Source organism: Eretmochelys imbricata, chromosome 3, assembly GCF_965152235.1.
Source record: "Eretmochelys imbricata isolate rEreImb1 chromosome 3, rEreImb1.hap1, whole genome shotgun sequence".
Classification (NCBI taxonomy): Eukaryota; Metazoa; Chordata; order Testudines; family Cheloniidae; genus Eretmochelys; species Eretmochelys imbricata.
The window spans coordinates 31,719,867-31,740,291 of NC_135574.1; the positions used below are offsets into that span (position 1 = coordinate 31,719,867).

Sequence of the window (20,425 nt, forward strand, 5' to 3'; positions counted from 1 at the left end):
TCCCTCCGCTTCCGGGGAGCCGGGCCGCGCACGCTCCCTGTCACGGCGCCTGCGCGCGGGCCGGGGCCGGCGGACGCGCGTCCCCGGGGCAGCGAGCGTTGGGGAGGCGGGCCGGGTGCGGGGCGGAAGGCGAGTCCCGAGCGCGGCCGCTGCGGTGAGGAGCGCGAGCCCTGCCTTCCGGTGCGGCCCCATCCTCGTTTCGGGTGGGGCCAGGGATGAGGGGACTTCAGCGCTGGGAGGCGTCTGGGGTGGAGGGGGCCGTGGCAGGCCGGGGGTAGGACGTATCTGGGGTGGAGGGGTCCAGGGGAGGGGAGATCCCAGCACTGGGAGGAGGGGTCCATGGCAGGACCGGGGTAGAGATGGGAGCGGGGTGTGGGGCTGGGAGGGGGGAGAGAAGCCGAGAGCTGGGACGTGCCTGGGGTGGAGGGCTCCATGGCAGGATGGGGGTGTGAGTTCCCCATCTTTCTTGTTTCTTAAGGAGCCAGTCTGGAGTCAGATATCTTGGCGGTGCGCACCCTGAAAAATACCTAGACAGACAGAAGTGACTGAAGCCCCGCATAGGCTCCCAGGTGCAGCTGGTAACCGCTTTTTGTGCTATTCATGAGCAGGGCCTGAGGTTTGGCCTCTTTGTGCCAAATTTCAGCAACTCATATCTAGGCTTGGCAAAATTAGATTTTTGTTTGTTTATAATTTAGAGGGATAGTGTTGATATTTATTGTGAGCATTTTAAAGATTTTTGTCAATTAAAATTTTTCACAAAATTGTATTTTATGCTCTTCCCCCCGTATTTTTATTTGAATGTTCACATTTGGGGTGAAACCAGAGGTGGGGGTCAGATAATAGAGGTGTCAGTCAGTAATTAATGACAGTAGACATTGAGATTTAGAAAGTTAAAGCTTTACAACTATTAATACAAATTGTTGGCATCACATGTCAAAATATACAATGTAAATATCCTTAAATCAACCTGTAATAAATTCAAGTAGCATTTGTCTTACTTTGTAAATTTCAATTATTGATGGAAATATTTTTGTCCATTTCTGTGTGTGCATGGTGAAATTGACATTTATCAACATTTACCAGTAAAAATCTAATCTTTCCATGCCTACTCATATCCTTCACTGTGGCTAATAAAATATCACGTAAGCAGTGTTTTTGCCATTCCAGGAACTGCTGCATGAAGTTATTTATTTCAGTTTGTTTTAAGAGGTTCTCCTTTAAATTATATTTCTCACTGAAAAGGATACTCTATCATAATGTATCTACTGTAGAAGAAATTGGCAGAGTTTATTTTTTCCCCTTCAATTGACCTTATTAAACCTGTGGTAGAAAATATGTATATGAATAATTTTTCTTCTTCTATCACTCAGCTAATATCTATAGTGTTGAGAAGCACTCAAACTCGAATTCTGTTTTCAGGTGCCTAAAATTTTGAGAAAAACTCTTTGATTGAAATATCTCCTGCTTCTAAGCTAAAAGTGTATCTGTGTTTGTGGAGGCAGAAGGAGTGGGGCTTGATAAAATTTTATTCATTTTTAGATCAGTGCGAGGAACTGGATTACTGCTTAAGACCTATTTTTAGATGAAATTTTGCACTTTTACCCAAATGGCTGCTTCTTAAAACTTTGGAATGGTCATAGACTTTGTCCTCATAGAGGAAAATGTGCCTTTGACAGGTCATCAATCAGTTTACAAGAACAAAAGACGTTCTGCATATAACAAACTGCATATAACAAATGAGTTTTTCACTGAAATTTTAACAATATGGCAAAAGACGATGATGCTCTGAACTCTGGTGTACAATGTTAATAGACTAAGGCTTTGTCTACAATGGCAAGTGAATGACAAAACTTTTGTCGTTTAGAGGTATTAACCCCCCCAAGATAAGTTTTGTCAAGGAAAAGCACTGGTGTGGACAGTGATTTGTTGACAGGACTGCTCTCCTGCCGACAACACTACCACCACTCATTGTGGGTGGAAGTTTTTTGTCTGCAGGAGAGCTGTCTTCTGCTGACAAACAGTAGCTACGCTGCACGCCTTTTAGCAGCACGGCTGTAGGGGCACAGCCGTGTGTCGCTAAAAGCTGCGTAGTGTAGACTTAGCCTAAAGATAGTTTAGTCTCAATCAGTCTAAATCCTTCTAAAACTCTATGCCCCTCTTTAACATTTTGGACTGTGATTGTGTGTTCATTGCAAATTGCACATGCTTTCAAGAGCATAGCACCAGAGTTCACTGAATCCTAAAGCATAAGACACTCTGTGTGTGCTGAATTTGACTTTCCTGAGAAACAGTGTATTAGAGGGTGGAAGCTGGGTTATGGTATTCTGGAGGGACCTTGCACAGATACTGCCCCAAATGACACTACTTTCTAATTAAGTTGCCTCCTCCAGCATAAGGCTAAGGCCAGTTGTTTAGAATTTTAGTACAGGAATGTTTGTTCCTGCTGGTAAACTTTTCTTGCACTGTAAACTTTTAGATGGGCAGGGGGGAGAGATAGCTCGGTGGTTTGAGCATTGGCCTGCTAAACCCAGGGTTGTGAGTTCAATCCTTGAGGGGGCCATTTAGGGATCTGGGGCAAAAATTGGGAATTGGTCCTGCTTTGAGCAGGGGGTTGGACTAGATGACCTCCTGAGGTTCCTTCCAACCCTGATGTTATATGATCACCAAATTGGGTTGGATGTGCCAAGAACAAAAATGGTGCATGAGATGCAGAGCTTTCTCTTTCCTGAACACTATGGTTTTTCACTAAGTAAGGCCACTTAGATACATTTATAGTGAAAACAAGAATAAGTTTATTATCAAAGATCAGAGATTCAATGACAGTGAATAAGAATATTGGAAACAAATGGTTAAATGTAAAAAAATCATAGTTAAGTTTAGTCTCCAGAAAACCTAACAAGTTAACCTCCTGTCTAAAGAAATTTCTCATAGAGTTCTTTCCATTGTTTTCAGTCAAGCCTCATTGAGACCCCTCTTTCATGAAGTAAAATTCACTGTCCATTTACTTCCTAGGTGAAGGATGACAGGGTGTCTTCTTTGTCCCCAAAATATATTAGAGCAAACCTTTAATATGCACCTCAAGATAGGGTTCTTACCTCCTCTTTGCTTCTTCCTGTTACTTTTCTCTCTTTGAAGTTTTTACAGTCCTCATTAGCATTCAGTTCAAACTGGTGAGAAGAGATCTATTGTCAATTATACAAAAGTAAATTTATATATAAGCAGCCAGCTAGATAAACATTTTTTGTCTAAAGCCAGGTTTACACTAAAAAGTTAAGTAGAACCTTACCTTGCTCAGGGGTGTGAAAAATGCATATCCTTTAACGATGTAGTTAAGCCATCCTAACATCTGGTGTAGACAGCACTAGATTTATGGAAAAATTGATCTGTTGATTTAGCTACTGCCTGTGGTCTGTAGCGAGTGGCTACACTGAGGCCTGGTCTACACTGGAAAATTACATTGGCATATCTATGGCTCTCAGAAGTATGAAAATTCCACACCCCTGAGTGGCAGGGTTAAGCTGTCGTTAAGTTCCCATATAGACAGCACTAGGTCGATGGAAGAGTTCATCCATCAATCTACCTACTGCCTCTTGGGGAGGGGGACCACCTACACCCATGGAAGAATCCCTGTAATCAGCATCGGCAGTGTTTACAGTAAAGCGCTAAGCAGCGTAGATGTAGCCTTTCAACTGTAGACAGGCCATGAAGTGCTACAGCTGTGCAACTGTAGCAGGGGTGGCCAAACTTACTGACCCTACAAGCCGCACATGACAATCTTCAGAAGTTCGAGATTTGGGGCTTTAGCCCCGTGCGAGGCGTCTGCTGGGGCTGAGGGCTTCAGCTCCACTGCTGCTGAAGCCCCAAGACCCCCCTCCCTGCTGGGCAGAAGCCCCTACTGCACCACCTCTCTGCAAGGCAGAGGTCCCAAACTCTGCCCCCACCCCCCATCTGGTAGGTGGAGAACGGGGAGAGCGGGTCTCCACGAGCCACGCTTTAACTGTAAAAGAGCTGCATGTGGCTCACAAGCCACAGTTTGTCCATTCCTGCACTATACGGTTTGAGGGTACACATAGCCTGAGAGAAAACCTGTTTTTCAGCTTTGTTGGTGGTCAGTCCCTAGCCATCTTGTAATTTTCAGTGTATATATAAAATTCCTTATGTAACATCCACACATGACTTTTGCAATATAGATGACTGTTGTGACACCACCTTGTATTTGAGACCTCACGTGATGCTCCTTGGTGAACTAGCATGTGTAAGCCAGACCCAGGAGATCTCTGTAACCCCTCTGCACCCCTTGTTTGTCCTTTGCCAGTTGGCACTAAGAGGTTCCCAGGTCACAGACAGTCATTCTAAACTTACAATTTTAGCCTAGTGATTCAGTTAGTTACAATCACTAAAGGGCATGGACCTGTCATTTTTAGTTGTGGTAGAGTGCCCTGTGCCCTTCTCGTGCTATATAAATGATGACACTCGTGTGCTTATATTAGTAGGACTGCATCCAAGTTTTCACCTTTTTAAATTTTGTTGCTCACAAACAAAGTGCAGTACAGGCTCAATGTCAAATATACTGGGCTGTTTATTTAGAGGCACACTGGAAAATCAAATGGGGTTGCCTAAGCTTACTTAATGAAACCTAAAATTTATCTTTCCTGATGATGATTTTATTGGCAAACTGATTTTGATCTCTTTCCTACTCTTGATGACTTTGGAGAGGTCTAGTCCTCCTCATCTGCCCGTTACTGCTTGCAAGTTCCTTTAATTTACCACAATAAAGCCTAATTATATAGCATGGGAAGTAGGCCGTTTTTCTGGTTCATGTAACGTGATGCTCTTTGGGGCCTATAATCAGTTCAGAGTGTGCTTTTCCCTAATTGTGTCCAAAGAAACAAGGTTTAACAACCCTGTACAGTACAGATTAACTTCTCCTGCTGCCCAGAATGAGATATAGTTGGTGTTAGGTCAGAGATAGACAACAGTTCTGCTTCATAAGTTCTTAGTCAGCCTCATGTCTCTTTATAAAGTAATTCCTTTGGTTCTCAAGCCTCAGGAGAAGCTTAAGTGGTTGAATATGAAAATATAATAGTGAAGACTGCCTCTGATTTTATGCTGCTCTATGGCGTCAGGCAAATCACTTAACCTCTCTTCATGAATTTCCGTAAGGATTTTAACTTTGCTACTTTACATGTTCTGTTAATTAGTTACCTCACAAGGCTGTTGTAAGAATCAATTTTCTAATGTGGGTAAAGTAGCAAAGTTAAAATCCTTCCTATTCTTATAGATAGGGAAATTCAGGAAAAGAGGTTAAGTGATTTGCCTGAAGCCATACACAAGTGGCACAGTCATAAGAAATAGATTCATACTCCCAATCCCATGCTCAGAATCATTAGTCTAGTGGTCCCCCAACCATTTTCCACTTTGGACACAAAACCCACCATGGTTTTTTGCAGGAATTCCTCCTCTTAATGATGTAATATGACACAGATTTTTTTTTTTAATTCTCCTTCCTTTAGCATTTTCTTTGATCCAATTATGGTGAAAAAATGTTCAGAAAAGGGAAAAAACGACACAGCAGCAGCAGCTCCCAAAGCAGTGAAATCAGTACTAAAAGCAAGGTAAGCTGAATTGGGGGTATAGTAAGTTTTTGGGACAGTTTCATTTGCTGTGAACTAATAGTTTGCAGAGAGCTTGGGAACTGGGACTCCTAGCGCTTCCAGTCTCCTTGGCAGCTAACCAGGCGTACAGGATTGTTTCTGGTGGAATGTTATCAAAATCAAACCATCTCCGTAAAATGTTTTAATTTCAATAAATTGACGAATTGACAAAAATTTACATTTTTCTGACCAGCTCTAATCAGAAACCCTTACTGGAACTAAAGCGTTATCAGGTACAGGTTACAGTACATTATTCCTTAAGAACTCAATCCCTCCCCTTTTTTTTTCTTCTGGCTTTCAAGAGGGACGTTTATACTCCTTAACAGAAACTAAATCCTACTATTCTTTAAAAGAAGAGATGCCAATGTAGAAATATTACTGTTTCAGAATTAGAATGGATCTGCACAAAGACAAATCATTGTTTTAATTAGAGATGACAGGTCAGTCAGCTGACTGATACAATATTTATACATGTGGAATTTATTTTGCCTTTTTAATAATAGTTGTAAATTTGGGCGATAGATTAAATTATCAGAGTCTTAGGGAGATTTGCATTCTAAAGAAGAAAAGTCACTTTGCTTGTCAGAGTTAATCTGAATTTCTTTTATGAAATATTTAACCTTTTTTGACCAATAAAGTAACATTTCAAGTCAAATGACTAATTAAGGGGTTTTAGATTGCAAGTCCCTCAGAGTTTGGACTGCATCTTTATTTGTCATGTAGCATCAAGCACACTGATGCTTAATAAATAGTAAATGTTGATAGTTGACTGCCTTGCTATTGGAGTCTTTAATATGATGATGATGATGTTTGCTGAAATAAACATCTTGTTTGCTTTTTTTTTTTTTTTGGTCTGTGAAATCAAACAATATCAGAATTAGTTTTTGGTTGTAAGTAGCATGCTGTCCTTCCAACATACAAGCACAAATCCCATTGATGTTGTTAGGAGTCTACTTGGAGACTACTTCAGCACCAACAGAACATGAAAGAGGATTTGTACAAAAAAAATATAACTTACTGCTTTTTGTAATGTTGAAGTATTAGTTACTTAGGTTCAGAGGAGAGCCATGAGAGTAACTAAGGATTGGAAAACATGTCATAGTGAAAGACTCAAGGAGCTCAGTCCAGTTAGCTAACAAAGAGAGAAAGTTAAGGGTTGATCTGATCACTGTTTGTATCTTTTGTTTTTGTGAACAAAAATTTGATAATGAGCTCTTCAATCTAGTATACCAAGATATAACAAGATACAGTGGCTGGAAGTTGAAACTAGATAAAGTCAGACTGGGAAAAATGTGCAAATTCTTAATAGTGAGGGTAATTAGCTATTGGAACAATTTACCAGGGTTGTTGTAGATTTTCAGGCACTGGCAGTTTTTAAATCAAGATTGGATATTTTTGTAAAAGAAACACTTTAGTTCTAACAGGAATTATTTGGTAGAATTTCCATAGCCTGTGTTACACAGGTGGTCATTTTAGATGATCACAGTGGTTCCTTCTGGCCTTATAATCTATGAATCTTTCAAGAACCTCTAAAATAGCCGTTAAAAGTGAGAATGAGCTTGATTCTTCAGAACAAGCTAGCCAAATCAAAAACCTTCTCTTTATTTTATACAACAATATTTCTAAAATATTTCTTTCCTATCTTAAAGCGTAAGTCCTCTGACAGCTAATAAATACATTCTGTCTGATAGCCAGTGAATGATGACGTAAATCTTGTAGGGTTTCTGACATGGTTGGCATTTTTTAATATAAATCTCATTGCTAAAGGTCAAGTTATATCAAATATTAGTGACAAACATGCACTTGTCAGTTTCTTAAAGGTTAAGATATTCAGTGTAAGGAAAGATTTCAGAGTAGCAGCCGTGTTAGTCTGTATCCGCAAAAAGAAAAGGAGTACTTGTGGCACCTTAGAGACTAACACATTTATTTGAGTATAAGCTTTGGTGAGCTACAGCTCACTTCATCAGATGCATGAAAAGAAAGACCATGGACATGAACTTTAAAAAGTTCATTTTCTCTGCTCTTTCTTCCACCTCTCCTCCTTTCCCTGTTTCAAAAACATTTGAAAGCTTTTGAGAGATCCTTGTACAGTTTACATTGGTGTAAATAAGTCAGACTGATACTCTTTCAAGTTTTATTATATTAATCCTTTGGAGAAGTAGGACTTTTTTGGTCATGTTTCACTGTGTTGATTTAATTTCTTTTAAATAGCTCAAGACCATAAAAGTTAGAAGATTATAATGAAGAATGTAGGGGCAGAAAATCTGAAGATAAATTAACATTTTCAATAATTAATTGGCATTTTTATATTTTTTCCCTTTAACAAGTCTGTTGACTCCAGTCTTGGTGGACTTTCCAGATCTAGTACTGTGGCTAGTCTAGATACAGACTCCACTAAAAGTTCAGGTATGTAACCAGTGCTGAGACAGACTTGCTTGAAGATGGATTAATTTTATAAAATGTGTGATTGTGTAAGAGTTGAGAGAAGGGAAGAGGTGAGAAAATGTAAATTCACATTGTGTGAATGATGCTTTACACATTTACATGTAGTCAGCTGAGGGCAAACCTATTGGATGGCCCACTTAGTAGCACATGAGCGGCTGCAGTCTAAAACAGAAAGTGATCTTTGGGACTAGAAATGCTGAGAAGGTATACGGAAGTTCAGCGGGAGGGGGAGCAGGACTGTGGAAGGCAAAGGAGGGGAAGAAAACAGGTGCAACAGTAGGGATTGGTTTGAAACAACGGGGTACTGTAGCAGAGCCTCGTGGTTCCTGCCTCTGTTCTGGTCTACAAAACTACTCAGAGACCCTTATGCTGGTCCAACACCTTGTGCAGTTTATTTATAGATGGAGTCCCACCATCTTCATAACATATACAGTTCCTATAACAAGCAGGGGAGAGCAATCTCTCTCTCCCCTTACCGCCTGTTTCCCCCCTTTCCATTTCTATCCTGTACCTATTTGTGGGCTCTGGCTAATGGCTTAATTAGCCTTTCTGCCCTTGCCCACCCACAAATAGAGACAGCTCTGTTTAGTCAGTTCCATTCTGCGTTGCTTGATTGGAGCTGCTGTGGACAAAGTGCTGACTCATCCTTTCTGGCCTAGCACTTTGTCACAGGTATGTATGCTACAGGGATGTGTTGCTGAGAGGAAAGAAGTTTCAGGCTTAGATCCAAAACCCTATGAGGTCTAAAGAGTATTTCTATAGACTTAAGCCTGGTCTACACTATGAATTTATGTTGGATTTAGCAGCGTTAAATCGAATTAACCCTGCACCCTTCCACACAAAGAAGCCATTTTTTTCCGACATAAAGGGCTCTTAAAACCGATTTCTGTACTCCTCCCCAACGAGGGAATTAGTGCTGAAATCATCATCACCATTTTGAATTTGGGGTTAGTGTGGACGCAATTCAAAGGTATTGGCCTCCAGGAGCTATCCCACAGTGCACCATTGTGACTGCTCTGGACAGCACTTTCAACTTGGATGAACTGGCCAAGCGTACAGGAAAAGCCCTGGGAACTTTTGAATCTCATTTCCTGTTTGGTCAGGCGAGCTCATCAGCACAGGTGACCATGCAGTCCCCGAATTGAATAAGAGCTCCAGCATGGACCAGATGGGAGGTACTGGATCTGATCGCTGTATGGGGAGAGGAATCTGTGCTATCAGAACTATGTTCCAAAAGACGAAATGCCAAAACATTTCAAAAAATCTCCAAGGCCATGAGGGACAGAGGCTACGACAGGGACGCAACACAGTGCCGCGTGAAACTTAAGGAGCTCAGACAAGCATACCAGAAAACCAAAGAATCAAACGGACACTCCGGGACAGAGCCCCAAACATGCTGCTTCTACACTGAGCTGCATGCAATTCTAGTGCGGGCCGCCACCACTACCCCACCCCTGTCCATGGACTCTGATGATGGGGTACTCTCCACCATGCCTGCGGACAGGGAAGATGACGAGGAGGATGACGACGCGCTTGAGGAGAGCGCACAGTTCTCCCCAACAGCCAGGATCTTTTTATCACCCTGACTGAAATACCCTCCCAACCCAACCAAGCCGGAGAAGGGACCTCTGGTGAGTGTACATTTTTAAATATAATACATGTTTAAAAAACACTTGCTTTTATATGATTAAGTAGCCCTGAGGACTTAGGATGCATTCGTGGTCGGTACAGCTACTGGAAAAGTCTGTTAACATGTCTGGGGATGGAGCGGAAATCCTCCAGAGACATTTCCATGAAGCTCTCCTGGAGGTACTCTAAAAGCCTTTGCAGAAGGTTTCTGGGGAGAGCAGCCTTATTCCGTCCTCCATGGTAGGACACTTTACCACACCATGCTCGTAGCAAGTAATCTGGTATCATTGCATGACAAAGCCTGGCAGTGTATGGTCCCGGTGTTTGCTGGCATTCAAGCAACATCCATTCTTTATCTCTGTGTTATCCTCAGGAGCGTGATATCGTTCATGGTAACCTGGTTGAAATAGGGGAATTTAATTAAGGGGACATTTAGAGGCGGCCGTTCCTACTGGGCTGTTTGCCTGTGGCTGAAAAGAAATCCTCCCCGCAGTTAGCCGGGCAGGGGGGGATTGGCGCTGAGCTGTTCATGTTTGGCTAGCAGGGATCTTCCCTGATACCAGCCATGCGGTAGCGGGAGGGGTAAAGCGATCATCCCAGAGAATTGGATAGAGGGGGGGTTAGTTTGGTTTTTGATGCTGCACGTTAAACAGGAACACTGCAGCACTAAATGGCCAACTCAACATGCTTTGGTTGGTATGGGAGAGGAGGGCGCTGCTGTTATGAAGGTTGGAGAAGCCGAAAGACTATGGCTTACCATGGCCGCAGGCACTCAACATAAGATGCAAAATGCGACCTTGTACCAAAATCACGTGCTATGTAATGTGAATAGTGTTGTTCACCGTGAAAGAGTACAGCCATTGTTCTGTAAAATGTATCTTTTTAAATACTTCACTCCCTTTTTTTCCTCCAGCAGCTGCAAATGTTTCAAGCCTCCCTCCTCCGTCCCAGAAGCTATCTCAGATAAGGCAGCGAAAAAAAACGCACGCGCAATGAAATGTTCTCTGGCCTCATGCAGTTGTCCAGCACTGACAGAGCTCAGCAGAATGTGTGGAGGGACACAATTGCAGAGTACAGGAAGGTGGCCAATGAATGTGAGGAGAGGTGGTGGCAGGAATATCAGAGGAGGCATGAGGCAACGCTGGGGCTACTGGGGGATCAAATGGATATGCTCTGGCGTCTGGTGGAGGTTCATGAACGGCAGCAGGATCAAAGACTGCCACTGCAGCCCCTGTTTAACCGCCCTCCCTCCTCCCCAAGTTCTATCCTCTCCTCACCCAGATGCTCAAGAACGTGGGCGGGGGAGGCTCCAGGCACCCAACCACTCCACCCCAGTGGACAGCCCAAGCAACAGAAGGCTGTCATTCAACAAGTTTTAAAGTGGCCTTTTCCTTCCCTCCTACCTTCCTCCCACACCCCACCCAGGCTACCTTGTGAGTTATCTCCCTATTTTTATAATCAATTTAATAAACACATGTTTTTTAAACAATAGTGACTTTATTTCCTTTGTAAGCCACCCACCCTCCCCCCTTCGATCACAGCTTGCTTGCAGAGAATTTAGAGGCAACCAAGGGGGTGGATTTTCATCAAGAAGAAACAAACACCCTGGCCAGTCATGAAACGGGTTTTCAAAGCTTCTCTGATGCGCCATGCTTCCTGCTGTGCTCTTCTAACTGCCATTGTGTCTGGCTGCGTGTATTCAGCAGCCAGGCAATTTGCCTCAACCTCCCACCACGCCATAAACGTCTTCCCCCTTACTCTCACAGAGATTGTGGAGCACACAGCAAGCAGCAATAACAATGGGAATATTGGTTTCGCTGAGGTCTGAGTGAGTCAGTAAACTGTGCCAGCAACCCTTTAAACATCCAAATGCACATTCTACCACCATTCTCCACTTGCTCAGCCTATAGTTGAACAGCTCCTTACTACTGTCCAAGGTGCCTGTGTACGGCTTCATGAGCCAGGGCATTCAGGCGTAGGCTGGGTCCCTAAGGATAACTATAGGCATTTCAAGATCCCCAATAGTTATTTTCTGGTCTGGGAAGTAAATCCCTTCCTGCAGCTGTTTAAACAGACGGGAGTTCCTGAAGACGCGAGCGTTATGAACCTTTCCCGGCCATCCCACGTTGACGTTGGTGAAACGTCCCTTGTGATCCACCAGTGCTTGCAGCACCTTGAAAAGTACCCCTTGCGGTTTATGTACTGGATGCCGTGGTGCTCCGGTGCCAAGATAGGGATATGCGTTCCATCTATCGCCTCACCACAGTTAAGGAATCACATTGCAGCAAAGTATGACCTGCACATTTCCCACTACCTTTGATAGCAGCAGCTCAATGATTGCGTTGGCTCCTTGCATCACAGCAACCCCCACAGTAGATTTGCCCAGTCCAAATTGATTCCCGACTGACCGGTAGCTGTCTGGTATTGCAAGCTTCCACAGGGCTATTGCCACATGCTTGTGAACTGTGAGGGCTGCTCATCTGATATTCTTGCACTTCAGGGCAGGGGAAAGCAAGTCACAAAGTTCCATGAAAGTGCCCTTATGCATGCAAAAGTTTCGGAGCCACTGGGAATCATCCCAAACCTGCAACACTATGTCGTCCCACCAGTCTGTGCTTGTTTCCCGTGCCCAGAATTGCGTTCCACAGCATGAGCCTGCCGCAGTAACACCATGATCTCCAAATTGCCGGGGACCGTGGTTTTAGAGAAATCAGTGTTCCTGTCTTCATCACCGCGCTGCCGTCGCCTTCTCGCCTGCTTTTTCAGGTGGTGGTTCTGCATAAACTGCACGATAATGCAGGAGGTGTTTACAATCGTCATAACTGCTGCGGTGAGCTGAATGGGATCCTTGCTTGCCGTGCAATAGTGTCTGCTCAGGCAATCTAGGGAAAAGGGTGCAAAATGATTGTCTGCTGTTGCTTTCACGGAGGGAGGGAGGGTTGACTGACGACATTTACCCATAACCACCCGTGACAAATTTTTGGCCCCATCAGGCATTGGGAGCTCAGCCCAGAATTCCAATGGGCAGCGGGGACTGTGGGAACTGTGGAATAGCAATCCACAGTGCACCACTCGGAATGTCGACGCTTGCCACGGTACTGTGGACGCACACCGCCGAATTAATGTGCTTACTGTGGACGCATGCACGCGACTTTATACAATCTGTTCCCAAAAATCGACTTCTGTAAAATCAGAGTGTAGACATGGCCTTACTGGGCTTTGGATAAAGCCCTCAGCCCAGGGAACTGGCTTCTCATTGTGCTTCTTCATTAGAGAAGTGAGCTGTAGCTCACGAAAGCTCATGCTCAAATAAATTGGTTAGTCTCTAAGGTGCCACAAGTACTCCTTTTCTTTTTGCGAATACAGACTAACACGGCTGTTACTCTGAAACACTGAAAGAGGAAATACTTAATGCGCGTATTCACAAAATGTTTAACAGGATACTACAATACCAACAAGAACATTCACTTCTCTGAAGGCAAAACGGTAGTTCAGTGTCAAATGTGTTCCCCAGAGTCTGTGTCTCTATATGCCACAGTAAAAAGCGGGCTGTGTCCACACTGCAGTGCGTAGCTCCATCTGTCAGACAAAGGCTCTGGCAGAGAAGAGGTAGCAGGGAAAGGCTTCTGCAGCTCCCTGCTACCAGAGACTTTCACTGCAATTGGTTTCACTTTTCAGTTCTTATGTACCAGCTAAATGCTCCACTCTTGGGTCTCAACATGGCTGCGGGTGGGGAAGAGATGTATAAATCCAATTGAAAATTCTTGTTTTGTAAGCTATGGTTAGCTCTTGTACATTAAAAAAATAAATAAATCTTGGGTTTAAGTTACCCAACTTTTTTGTTCAAGTAGACCATACTTTATGGTAGACTCTCACGTCATCACATTTTGCTCTGTACCAAAGACCATTCTGTGATAGCACACTAAAGAATCAGCCCATCAGAAGTTAAGGAAAGATGCGGTTACTATACTATGAACCAAATAACACAAAAGCGTTAGGTGTCTTTGCTACCCTTCTTGTTTTATAAATTGTTTCAGTGGGGAGATCGAGTGTTTGAGCCAAGGGAGCAAAAGATTATTCAAAATTAATAGATTAAAAAAGACCAAAGGGACTTTCTATTATCAAAAGAACAATAGACGTTGCTGCTTAAGTAGAACAGTTCTTTGAATTTACAATTCTTTTCTTATAGGACAAAGCAACAGTAATTCAGATACCTGTGCAGAATTTAGAGTTAAATATGTTGGTGCCATTGAAAAACTGAAACTTGATGAGAGCAAGAGTCTGGAGGGGCCATTGGACTTGATAAATTACATAGATGTGGCACAGGTAAGAGAAAAAACATACAAATAAGTCAAAACATTTTAAACCAGTATGTTTCTTCCTAACTGTGTATTTATCATATGATCAAATGTCCTTCTTCTGAAGTGCCTTGAACTGTACAAATAATTTACTGTATTAAAGCGTTCACCCTGCATGCTCAGAGTTCAACAACTGCCAAGCTACCTCCTGGTTAGTAGTTGAAGGGTATACCTCAGAAAAACAAATGGCTACTGCAGGAAGCAGTGTTGTTGACACAAAAGCCTGAGGCATGACTGAACAAATATCATCAGGGGTTTGCTGGTGGCAGAAGGCTACAGTTCCAAAGAGTCAGTCTCCAGCCCTTGTGGCAGTATCCATGAAAGAAGACTACTTATGCCAACCTTTCTCAACAGAGAAGAAATTTTCAGCTGAGGAATAAAAGCAAGAGCCTGACCACTCATGGCCATTTATAATTCCATTGTGTTAAGAGAGCTGTGATGATCTTTGTAGTGTCAAAAAGAATAAAAACAAGCTTTTATTTTAAAAAAAAAATGGTCAGGGTTCCTTTACAAGGTCAATACTTGAATTCCTAAATGCCAGTTTATATTATAGAAATTAGATATTGCAAGTATAGCATATGTGCTGGTAGCACTCAGCCATGTACAAAAGTGTTCCTAATGTTGCACAAGCTTTGCCAATAGGAGCATCAGTGCACTAGGATGGAGCAACTATCAACATTCCTCTGCCTGCACTGTTTGTCCCTGAAACAGTACGCTGCTAGTGTAGCTGGGCCATAGAACAAACACAAAGGAAGGGACTGTAGAAAACCTCATTCTCCATAAAAAGTTCCCTTCTCAATCCTGAATAACTAAAAGAAACGTAGTGTTCTCCATCATATCCAGGAGTTTTTAAAGAGGAAAACCCTTTGTGGTGAACAGCCCCATTGATGGTAATATTCCAGTAGTCTGAAATATAATTAAAACAGAGAAAATGCAGGTTTTGTAATGAATATCTTCATTATTTATGTCCTTCTCTATACACTTAACACTTTTTTTGTTTCTCTCCAAAGCAAGATGGAAAGTTACCTTTTGTTCCAGTTGAAGAAGAGTTCATTATGGGAGTTTCTAAGTACGGTATTAAAGTCTCAACATCTGATCAGTATGTAAGTGTGTCTCTTCATAAAGGGCTTTATTTGGTGGAAGATGAATTGTGGGCAACTCTTGGAAAGGCATTTATCAGTGCCCTGATGAGTTTGCAGTTAAGGGACACTGGATGACCCAGTAATTCTTTTCCATTTCAAAACTTCCGATTTTCTGATTTCAGAGTAAGACTCCAATTTTTGTTTTGAAGCTAAAACAGAGGGACAGGAGATTCTTGCCTTTCTAGCAAAACTGCCTCAGATCTTCTCTTCAGAACATAGTCTGTACTCTCCTTCTCGTGCATGAGTGACTTGGGGTTCTTGGCTTCTCCTTCAGGGGCAAGTGAGAATTCCAAACAAAAAACAAAACAGTCTTTCACCCTCCCTGTTTTTAGTAATTTTTATCCTGCTGGTGGTTCTCTTGCCCTCCTTTGGTAAAAGTCTCTAACCATGATGACCAAGGCTGATCCAGCAGATTCAATATTTTGTGGGTTATAAGTTCAATTCCTTCCCCCCCCCCCCACACACTAGGGTCTGTCTTGGTCTTTGCTGGATGAGGTGGTTATGGAAGGGGGTGGTCTTCCACCCTCATAAATCCCATCTTTCAGCCCCTAAACAAGAGCACATGTCCACTCCAGGCCTCAAGCCTCACACTGCCTCTTCATTGTCTCGATGTTCCTTATGCATGCTGTCTCCCCTCTTCTTGTTCTAGCCTTAGTCCCATCTGTACGAAGTCAGCTCTTTGAGTGCTTCTGTTCCATTCTAGTCTGTCTTGAAGCAGTTCCTCAGAAACGCCACAGCTAACCCCATCCTTTTTTATGACATCCATCCATCTAGTTTTGGGTCTTCCAACCCTTCTCTTACCCTCCCCTTCTGAGTTTAATACCCTATTTCCTTTATATTCTTCCCATCTTCTTTTCACATGCCCAAGCTATGTAAGCCTGGATTCCTTCAGTTTTCTATCATTGATACCAACTTCGTACTTCCCCTAACGTGCTCTGTCCAAACATGGTCCACCCTTGCAATTCCAAGTCTCCATCTTCACATTTACATTTCCACTGTATTTAAGATCTGCTCCTGTTTCTTCCTCAGTGCCCAGCATTCAGAGCCATACAAAAGCACAGGCCTAATTACCATCTTGTAGCTTTTACTTTTCATTTTGATAGGCATTCTCCTATTGCAGATCACTCTGCTCACTTCTCTCTGTTTAGTCCATGCCTTTCCTGCTCTGTTTATAAGTTCATTGTTGAGTTCATCAATATCCGGTAGTATCAAACCTAGGTACGCTATAACTTTGGTAGTTCTGGCCCCCCAGACATAGTCTGTTGTCTTCCTCCGAGATATCTTCAAATCTGCAGACCAAATGCGGTTTCATGTCTGCTGATTTTCATGCCATTTGTTTCAAATACGCATCTCCATCTCTCTAAATCTTCTTCCACTTCCTCTTGCTCTCCCCCATAAGCACATCATCTGCAAAACGCATGCACTAGGGTGTCACTCTCTGGATGGTTATTGTAAGTGCATTGAGCATTTGCTTGTTCCCCTACAGAGAGTACCCTTTAGTACTCACCATTTCTGCCAAAAAACCCAGACCCTTTTCCAGGGTTCTTCTGCTGCCCGCCTTTAGGTTTCCCCAGCTTCCCCAAAGTATCTCCCCAGGTCCCTTCATGAAAGTTCCTACTCCAGGTCTTTTCTCAGCCTGGTCTCCTAACTGAGCATACCTTGCCGCATGCATAGTCCTAAATTCGAGTCACATGGTTCCCTTTAGGCTCTTCTGGGAACCACAGCCATTCTAAATGCCTGGCCTTAGAAGGTCAAGCCCTAATAACAATCACATTGGCAGGTAACAACCTTGTTACAAGAACAATAAGTATTACTGCTACAGTTAGCTACTTTTAAAGAAAACCAGAAAGCTTCCTTCACTCTTTTCAAAGAATCATTTGTTTCTGTTGTCTAGGCGGAAATGCAGTATTTGTGACCTAAACATCTAATCTCACTGCAGTCATTCTACATTCATACCTCTCACTGAAGTCAGTAGGTATTTCACATGCAGGAGTATGTTTATTTGGTCACGTTTGTTGAAAGTACTTAGAGATAAGGATCTCTAACTTTAAAGCCTTTTATCCATCCCTCTGCTGGCTTCAGCCTGAAAGCATGAGACAAGATGACAGACATCCATGATTAAGCCAGCTTGCGCTGGCTCCTTTCTGTGATATTGCATTACATACTCTTTAGACAAATTCTGGCCCCTGAATGTCACCCATTGACATCAATTTGTATTTTATTTAGACCACTTAGCAGCTATCACTCCTTCATAAAGATCCAGCTACAATGTAGACTGTATTAATGCAGATATAGTTTGTAGAATAAATTAAGACTCTATTTTATTTTAATAGTCTGAGTCTAAAGCTTCATCACGATTTATAGCAACCAAAAATGTTCTTAGATATGTAAGAATGGGATAGACAGGGACATGTTCCCTATCCTGAACAGCTTCAAATCTAATTAAAAATACTGACAAACAGCAGCAGGATAACAAGATATTTCCCCCCTCCCCCCAATGTATTTGGTCCTGCCAAATTTGTGTGTTGTATCTTGGTCGTGTGCTAAACTGTTACTAGTTTGGTTATTTGTTGTTTTTAAATCTTTACCTATTGCCCTCATTTGAAGATTCAAAATGTTACGGGGGTAATCTAAGGAAATGTTACCAGGGACAGTGGGAGTGTTTGTCTTCTGTAAACAAGTGCACAGAGCGAGAGAGTATTCTTTAGAAAGAAATGTTCAAAGGATTTTGGTAAAAAACTTATGCAGTAGTGAAAGCATGCAGAAAATTTCAGTGTCTGTGCACTGTTTTAGAATAACTAATTTGCCATATTGTTGTAGGATGTTTTACATAGACATGCTCTGTATTTAATTGTGCGGATGGTCTGCTACGATGATGGTCTGGGAGCAGGAAAGAGTTTATTGGCTTTGAAGACGACAGATGCAAGTTATGAAGAATACAGTCTCTGGGTGTATCAGTGTAATAGTTTGGTAAGAATTCATGTTTATGGTTCTTAATTTAGGTACCAATACATTTTGAGGTCTAACTTCATTACCTCCAAGCTTCATACTTAAAAATACCATGTTCTAACAGCACAGAAACCCAGTGGTAACATTCTGCTCTGTTGTATGGGACAGCCCAGATGTAGCTCCTCTTGCATAATCACAGCCTTCTGGCAGTTGAAGGGTTAACTGGTTTCACAGGGAATAAATGGCTCCACATTTAAGGAGAAAAATCATAGACTGCACTGGATTAACTTTGTTTGAGACTTACTACCTTTACTGCTCTAAAATTACAAAGGAATCATATGATCAGCCTTTTCCTTAGTTCTTTAGGTAGTATCCCTTGGAGTATGCTATTCTCCCATCCGTATGGCTAATAGTTGTACTCCCTAAAATCAGTAAAAAAGGATGTATCGGCAACAAAGGGAGTTGTGTTCAGTTGTCTTCAACTGGTAAGATGTTGACTATAACATGAGAAACTTCTAGGCAAAAGCCTATTTAAATCAGTGAAGCAATTACAGCAATCTGGTGTGCTATGCCTGACCGCTGGTAAAGACTGTGGTTAGAGAGTACTTCAATTTGTATACATTCAAATACAACAGCCTCTTTCCCTCTTCATGTTAGCTCTGCTGGAGGAACACAGCAACCATTTCAGTGGCACTATGCATTCAGTCCACAGTTAGGCATTATATTACCATAGGAGGAGTTTGAGCTCCTCCTTTGGTATATTAAGGAAAGCAGGAGATGAGATAGTGCCAGAGTATCATGGTAGTATATGCTTTCTAGTCTCCATGCAACCAACTCTTCAGATGGTTTGGCAAAGGCATAAGGAAGCAAGTGGAGTAGCTTTAGGACGATGGTTACACCCTATAAACATAGGGTATGCCTATACTACCTGCCGGCTTGGCGGGCAGCGATTGATTTATCGTGTCTAGTCTGGACATGATAAATCAACCCTTGAGCGCTCTCCCGTCGACTCCTGTAAGCCAGCGCTGCGAGAGGCGCAGGTGGAGTCGATGGGGCAGCAGCAGCAGGCGACTCACCGTAGCGAAGACACCGCGGTGAGTAGGTTCAAGTACGTCGACTTCAGCTACATTATTCACGTAGCTGAAGTTGCTTAACTTCGATCAATTCCCCTAGTCCAGGGCATAGATAAGACTAAAAATTGTCTTTTTTCACGCCAAAGTTAATTTAAAACAGATGTCTGCAGGCATAACTGCAAACAATAGAATTTCACACACAGCCCTCCTGTTTCATTCTGTATAAGCACTGAAAAATTTTTCAAAAAGAAAAGGAGTACTTGTGGCACCTTAGAGGCTAACCAATTTATTTGAGCATGAGCTTTCGTGAGCTCATGCTCAAATAAATTGGTTAGTCTCTAAGGTGCCACAAGTACTCCTTTTCTTTTTGCGAATACAGACTAACACGGCTGTTACTCTGAAACCTGTGAAAAATTTTTGTAGATCATATTCTGCTTGAAGTTTAACAGATGGGAGTTTTTGCTGAAGTACTACATCATGTAATAGGCAGAGCACTTAGGTAAATGCTAGTGAAAATGTAACTATCAATACTTTATGCTTTTGAGCACAATTAACTGATTTTTATTGTATTATACACTGTAGGAACAAGCACAAGCTATTTGCAAAGTGTTATCAACAGCCTTTGACTCAGTTTTAACCTCAGAGAAGTCTTGAATTTCTGCAGCTGTGTGTCATGGTACAGTACAAGAAGCCTTCATGCTGGGAGGAAGTTCTGCTCCCTTTTGGGACTATAAGCATTTCAGAGTGGAATAGAGGTGAGCCTTTAACTGCCTGAAGAAGGATCATTAACACTGTGCAAAGGAGAACAGTAGAACTTTGTAAATAGGACAGAAGTTATTTTGATATGTGCCCTGGTGAGTGACAATTGGAAACCCACAGCCCAACTAAGATTTACCTGAAGAAGTCATTGCAGGGTATCGCTGATCTTACATTTCAGTTAATATAAAACCATGAACAGTTAATTTTATACTGCACATGAAGTTTGTACCGAATAGCGTTTTGTACATGAATGTAAATATTGCAGGACTGCAAAATAAAAGTTGGACACTTGCCTCAAATACAGTCTAGGAAACCGTCAAAGCATTGAGGGCATCTTTGTTTACATAGCATTGTTTAGAACACACAACAGCAGTAGTCAAATGGGAATTCATTTCACTTAAAGTCGGATTTTTCAG

At 42.4% G+C, this 20,425-nt stretch overlaps 1 protein-coding gene across 5 annotated transcripts; it reads left to right on the forward strand.

The window, feature by feature from the left end:
• The first annotated feature begins 15 nt into the window (after positions 1-15).
• On the forward strand, positions 16-20,330 carry ITGB1BP1 (integrin subunit beta 1 binding protein 1). Of its 5 annotated transcripts, none has more exons than XM_077812549.1 (8): positions 16-154; positions 479-578; positions 5,514-5,615; positions 7,982-8,060; positions 13,918-14,054; positions 15,097-15,189; positions 18,049-18,198; positions 19,833-20,330. In XM_077812549.1, exons 3-8 carry the CDS (start codon positions 5,544-5,546, stop codon positions 19,902-19,904), a joined length of 603 nt encoding a protein of 200 aa, XP_077668675.1. In that variant the 5' UTR covers positions 16-154; positions 479-578; positions 5,514-5,543; the 3' UTR covers positions 19,905-20,330. The 5 variants fall into 5 exon arrangements, with proteins under 5 accessions (XP_077668675.1, XP_077668676.1, XP_077668678.1 ...); XM_077812550.1 differs by having other exon boundaries at positions 479-569; XM_077812552.1 differs by having other exon boundaries at positions 35-180.
• The last annotated feature ends 95 nt before the right edge of the window (positions 20,331-20,425 follow it).